The 6535-nt window shown below is 35.1% G+C and overlaps 1 protein-coding gene across 1 annotated transcript in view; it reads left to right on the top strand.

Moving 5' to 3' along the window:
* The first annotated feature begins 101 nt into the window (after positions 1-101).
* The window catches only part of LOC111495096 (pentatricopeptide repeat-containing protein At1g30610, chloroplastic), an 8761-nt gene continuing 2327 nt past the window's right edge, over positions 102-6535 (top strand). Inside the window, exons 1-7 of the mRNA XM_023144969.1 lie at positions 102-1779; positions 2746-2937; positions 3493-3574; positions 3696-3887; positions 4734-4847; positions 5896-5986; positions 6056-6213. Of these exons, the coding sequence (XP_023000737.1) occupies positions 710-1779; positions 2746-2937; positions 3493-3574; positions 3696-3887; positions 4734-4847; positions 5896-5986; positions 6056-6213 (1899 nt within the window). The 5' untranslated portion in view covers positions 102-709. The remainder of the gene's footprint in view (positions 1780-2745; positions 2938-3492; positions 3575-3695; positions 3888-4733; positions 4848-5895; positions 5987-6055; positions 6214-6535) is intronic.

Raw genomic sequence — 6535 nt, 5'->3', positions numbered from 1 at the left:
AAAAAAAAAAAAAAAAAAAAAAAAAAAAAAAAAAATTAAAAAAAAAAAAAAAAAAAAAAAAAAAAGAGGAAGGTCGCTTCTTTGTTTGTGGATTGATGTTCTCTAAAGAGTGAATATTTATCCGAATTGCTATTCTATAGGAGGAACTAGCGTTCGTCTCTCCGTCAAGCTCCGCCGGCGCCGATAGCCGGAGAAGGTTTAGACAATTTCCGGACGAGGTGTAGACGACTGCCGGACAAGGTGTGAACGATTGCCGGATAGGTGTAAACGATTGCCGGACAAGGTGTGAACGATTGCCGGATAGGTGTAAACGATTGCCGGACAAGGTGTGAACGATTGCCGGACAAGGTGTGAACGATTGCCGGACAAGGTGTGAACGCTTCTATATAATCATAGAACGGAATTGCAGAGGTTAAGTATAATCTAAGTTTTCCACGGAGAATTAGGTCGTTGCAATATGATAAAATGCTCTTTGAGCCGCAGATAGAACAAGAACAGCCGAGAATAGTGATGTAATCATATTGCAAGATTCAGGGAGAGATTGTTCCACCGTCATTCTGGAAAATACTCCAATTGCTGTCATACAAAGAGCAGTTAGTTTTTTCTTGCTTTTACCTTTTCGTTTTGATGTTTACTCCGTGTTTCTACTTTGCCTGAGAGTTTGGTTGGAGTGTTTTGGTATTATTCATGAACTAGGAGTAGTTCCAAAATGGTGGGAGTAATAATGGCGAATGCAAATTTGTGTATCCCTTGTTGTGAAGGAAATGGATTTTCGGCACTGTATTGTACCCAGAATTCCCATTATTTATTAGGGCTTTCGTTTTTTCCTAGTTCGGTATCTGGAAGTGGCTTAAATTTTGGCAGTGCGAAGAGCAGAGTTTTAAGGCACAGGGGACATAAATGTGGAGCAATTAAGGCTTCATCAAAGGGAGAATCTGATATTCAATTGGCAAGTGGGAATCTCCTCGAAAAGGATTTTCAGTTTAAGCCATCTTTCGATGAATATGTGAGGGTTATGGAGTCCGTTAGATCTAGAAGGTATAAGAGGCAGTCGGACGATCCTAATAAGATGAAGGAAAATGCGAGTGCAAAGAGCGCTGAAAGCACTTCCATTTCTAACATAGTGACTGATGTTCAAGGTAATATGGACGTAAAGAACAAGGTTGTATATGTTGATGGGGAGGATTTGTTTGATAATTCAGAGAGAATTACACGTAAAACAGATTTGTCGGGAAATAAATTTGATAGCAAAAGGAAAGGGGTAACAAGATCAAAGGATGAGCTTAAAGGCAAGGTGACACCTTTTGACTCACAAATAAATGATAAACAACATGAAGAGAAAAGGAATGGAAACTGGTCGAATTACATTGAGCCAAAAGTAACTAGGTCGAACCATGATAAACGACTTCATTTTAAGGCTAATACATTGGATGTGAAAAGTGAAAGCCACGGAGTACGTTATGGAAGTTCCATGAAAATATCGGAAAAGATTTGGGCTGATGATGACATTAAACCAACTAAGGATGTTCTGAAGGTTGGGAAGTATGGTGTTCAGCTCAAAGGAAACTATATTCCCGGTGACAAGGTTGGTAGAAAGAAAACTGAGCAGTCCTACAGAGGGTTATCCAAAAGTGGTAAGCGGTTTCATGAATTTACAGAAGAGAGTAGCTTAGAGGTCGAACATGCCGCCTTCAACAGTTGTGATGCAGCAGACATAATGGACAAACCAAGAGTTTCAAAGATGGAAATGGAAGAGAGAATCCAGATGCTTTCTAAGAGGTTTGCTGTCCCTTGCTCACTTCTCTTGCTGAAAGTTTAAAATTAACTCGATACAAGTTTGAGATCACAACTAATACCTTATTTGATATGCTTGCTTTGATTTTTTGGGATTTATTATTTGTCCTCGTATTTGACTTACAAGCGAATTGTAATATTAAACTTTCAGTTCAATCCAATTAAACTTTGAACTTGAATAGTCAGTGAAGTTAATGCTCTCAATTAGTTAAATCTCAATGGACAAGGTTGTTTTTGTCTGGTTTCTCTGGTTGTATTTTATAGTTTGGTCAGGATATTTTATTGTTAAGGTCAGGTGCTTTTTTTCAGGGTTGAGTTTAAGTATTTCTGTGGAATTTTTTGTGTTGTGCTGCTTGAATTTCAAGTAATTTGTAGGAAATAATCTAATTTAGTTTGAAGATTATTAACTTCACCTCTTATTTAATTATGGATTTTTGTGTTCAATCTAAAAACTTAGAAGTCTACTAAGCTAAATATAGGAGAGGTAAAAATGAAAATTTCTCCTTTTATTTCTTCTCCTTCCCTTTTTCCATCCTTGTTTCAATAATATAATGGAGTATTCTCGTAGAACTTACATTTGGTTATAACTCAATTCCATTGAGATAATATATGTTAATGCGTTCAAATGATGGTCATGAACTGTTACTAAACTATTGTTTATATTTTTCTTTTTATCTCTCACAGATACACTGCTGGCTCTTGAGCTATTCATTATATACAGACCTCTCTCAAAATCATCTCCAACATCTTTTATGATTTTAAATTAATTACTAATTTGCACTCGACTGTACTACGAGGGTATTCCATGAATACGAATAAAATATCAATTACTTGAATTTTGTGGATTATATCAATTGTAATCACATTTACTTTTCAATGATAGTAACAAAGACTTAATGCTTCATTAGTCTTTTCATGTTAATTCATTTGAATTGAATTTTTTTTTTACAGATTAAATGGTGCCGACATTGATATGCCTGAGTGGATGTTTGCTCAAATGATGAGGAGTGCAAAGATTAGATATTCAGATCACTCAATATTAAGGGTTATTCAAGTGTTGGGTAAGCTAGGAAATTGGAAACGAGTGCTGCAAGTCATCGAATGGCTTCAAATGCGTGAACGGTTCAAGTCACATAAGCTGAGGTGTTTCCCTATTTCTCACCTTTACTGCTTGATTCATGTAGTGAAAGTTCTTGCCATGATACTTTAAAAGACTAACAATGGCCTGCAATGCCTTTCCTCTGTCTAGAACTGTAACTTAGATTTCTACTTGTTGGGCCTTCCATTAATTTTCAAGATCACAAGTGAGAGGGAGTGTTTGGGGCGGGCATGGGTGCCCTGAGTCTAGGAAAACAAATCTCCAACTCCTGGTCAGAGATGCCCACTGGGCAGGGTGGGATGGGAAGCTTCCTATTTCAATCCCCATTCCAGTAAAATATCTCATTTAGTTTTACGGGATTGGGTTCCCGCCATGAATTTTTTCGCATTATATATATGTATATATACATACATATATGTATCTTAAAAGACATGTTCATTTTAAATAATCAGTGATCCAACAAAAAGTCTTCATCCTAACCTTTCCTAAAGAGTAAATAGTCCTGTACCCCTAAAAAAAATATAATTAGAGTTTTAAAATGGAAAAGATATTCTTTCTTGCATTGCCCTGTCACCATGTATGTTCTCTAACTTCCACAGATTTATATACACCACTGCCCTTGATGTACTTGGAAAAGCGAGGAGACCTGTGGAGGCACTCAATGTATTCCATGCAATGCAGGTTGGCAGATAACTACCTTCATTAGTATTTTCACTCTTGGTCTGTGCATGTGTATGTAAATAGACGTGGAAATTGATAGAATTAGACTAACCCTGGTTGGTTCATCTCCGTTTCCCTTCAGCAACACTTTTCCTCATATCCTGACTTGGTAGCATACCATAGTATTGCTGTCACTCTTGGACAAGCAGGATACATGAGGGAACTCTTTGATGTGATTGATAGCATGCGGTCTCCTCCAAAGAAGAAGTTTAAAACAGGGGCATTTGAAAAGTGGGACCCACGGCTGCAACCTGATATAGTTATCTATAATGCGGTGAGTCATAATTGATAGGTCAATTTACATTTTACAGATAATATTTGGTTAATGTAAAATATTGAGCAATTTGGTGTAAAAAATGTTAGAGCAATATAATCTTGTTATGAATATTTTCCTAGCATGTTCAGTTGTTTTGCTCATGAAATATTTACTTTTAGATAGGGAAATTCAATTTTTATAAGAATCTAGTGGATATTTACTTATCATGGTTCTATTATTAAGGATATATATTTTGTTTACATATTGGGATTGACTTCCTTTTTCATTCTTTTTTTTTCTTTTGGATAAAAGCACCACTTTTATTAAGATAAATGGAAGAAATATAAGAAGAGGCCATTGGAAGAATCTAGGCTCTACAACAAAAAATGGGCAACTGAAAAAAGAGAAATATAGACTTAAGAACATGTCAAAAAAGGAGAAAAATCTCCAAAGTTTCAAAAATATAAAGGGGTCTTGTGAAGTGTGAGCCAGTGGTAATCTGTACATCCAAATGTTTTTTCTTTTGGTAGGAACCTTCAACATTTTATGTAGTTAGTATGAAAATACAGAGTCTTCAAAGAATTGTTGATTTTCTTTACGTTTTCATTTTCCACCCAAAATATTCCTGCTATTTCCCTTTCTATTTATTGCATAGTATTTTAATTTACTTCGTCATTAAGGTATATTCTCCATTGCACCCCCATTTGGTGCAATATATGTTTTTCTTTTAAAAGTAATATTCATAAGTGCTATGAAATGCTAATAAAAAACAAAAGGAATCGTAAATTTTTTGTGGAAATATAACTTGCATGTGTTTCTTTCGAGCTCTTCATTTATAGTTGTCTTTTTATTTCTTGCTTTCAGGTTCTAAATGCTTGTGTTAAGCGAAAAAATTGGGAAGGGGCATTTTGGGTCTTGCAGGAACTAAAGGAACAGGGTCTACAGCCTTCTACGACAACATATGGATTGGTCATGGAGGTGGTTGATTCTTTAGTTTCTTTCTACTGTTCATGTGGTTTGCAAGTCTACTTCGAAGTTTATAATGATTTTTCTAATGCTTGAGATGCTGTGAATGAAAAATGCTTGATTTTGCGCACCCAATAAGGAATTTTCACTCATTAAGTTGCTTTGAATCCAGTCAGATGTGTTAGCATTAAAATTTTGTTCTTACCTTTTGATCAGTTGAAGTTAAATGGTTTAGGGTATTGCATGGACACAGAGTGGACGTATTGGGTTGGGTTCTAGGTTTTGAAAGAGGATTTGTCCTGTTTGTAAAAGGTTACTGTGAAGTAAGTGCACCTTTGGACTTGGCCAAGGATGCATTTATGATTAGATTATGCCTTCACTTATCAGAAGCAACTTTTGAAGGATTACTTGCGTCTATCCTTCATTTGGCTATTAAGAAGCTATTTGGTCGAAGGTTGATTTCAATGTATACTTAAGTTCACAAGTTCATGATTTTTGAAAAGAAGTTTTTAGTTCATGCACCGTTTAGAATGAATTAAATTAACCCATTTCTAAAACCAGTTACCTTATTATTTCACTAGTGTTTTTTTTTTTTCTTGATAAAACAAAAGAATTAAGTTGTCTTAAACTGCCCCTAGATTTTCAAGTTAGTTAAAGACAAATAATTTGATCGGCCTGTACTTCCACTATTAAAATTTGAAAGTCATGCTACCACGACTTGAAGGATTTGGAAGCATTTGATGAAACTAGGCCACTACACTATCTTATGATTTTACATCTCATGACTTGCTTTTGATGGCTTATGTATTTTGTGTTGTTTACTTCCAAACTTTTAACTTTGAAAATTGATATCTTCTTGGTGATATTTTAGTAATGTGTTTCCTGGTGTAATTTTGCTCGGCGCTTCAGTCTGTTTTCTGCTTCTTGTTGTAGTATCTTAACACATTTTAGTGGCTAAACTTAGTTTATTTGATTGTGCTGAATTTCCATTTAACATGCAAGTAAGCCTATAGTTGAAATATTCCATTTACTAAATGAAACATTTTCCAATGAATGATAGGTGATGCTTCAATGTGGCAAGTACAACTTAGTTCATGAGTTCTTCAGAAAAGTGCAGAAATCTTCAATTCCTAATGCTTTAACATATAAAGGTAGCCGCAGTGTGCTTATTTGTTTCCAGTTATATATTTGCTGAACGCTTTAGCTTGTCAAAATTCCAGTTCTTGTCAATACACTTTGGAAAGAAGGTAAAACAGATGAGGCTGTGCTGGCCATTCAGACCATGGAAAAACGAGGAATAGTTGGGTCTGCAGCTCTTTATTACGACTTTGCTCGATGTCTTTGCAGTGCTGGTAGGTGGGAAGAAGCCCTGATGCAGGTATTTCGTAGCAACATTTTGGTGTTTCTTTCCGCCTTTTTTTTTATAATTATTTTTTCTCTTCCATTTTTCAAAAAAGTTTCTTTTGGTTTTTCCTTATGTGGATTTTTTTGTATAATATTCTTATTGATTATTTCCATGAGTTGATTCAAAATGATTTCCTCGGCGTTTGAGCTCTCATCTCCTAAGAATGGAGAAACGGTCTATTATCTAAGGAAATTAGTTGACTTGACTCGATGGAAACCTTTGAGGCTGCTGAGGATCCCAAATCAAAAAAAAAAAAAAAAAAAAAAAAAAAAAAAAAAAAAAAAAAAAAAAAAAA

This window comes from Cucurbita maxima, unplaced genomic scaffold, assembly GCF_002738345.1.
Source record: "Cucurbita maxima cultivar Rimu unplaced genomic scaffold, Cmax_1.0 Cma_Scf00021, whole genome shotgun sequence".
NCBI lineage: Eukaryota > Viridiplantae > Streptophyta > Magnoliopsida > Cucurbitales > Cucurbitaceae > Cucurbita > Cucurbita maxima.
This window is presented reverse-complemented; position numbering and strand designations above follow the sequence as displayed.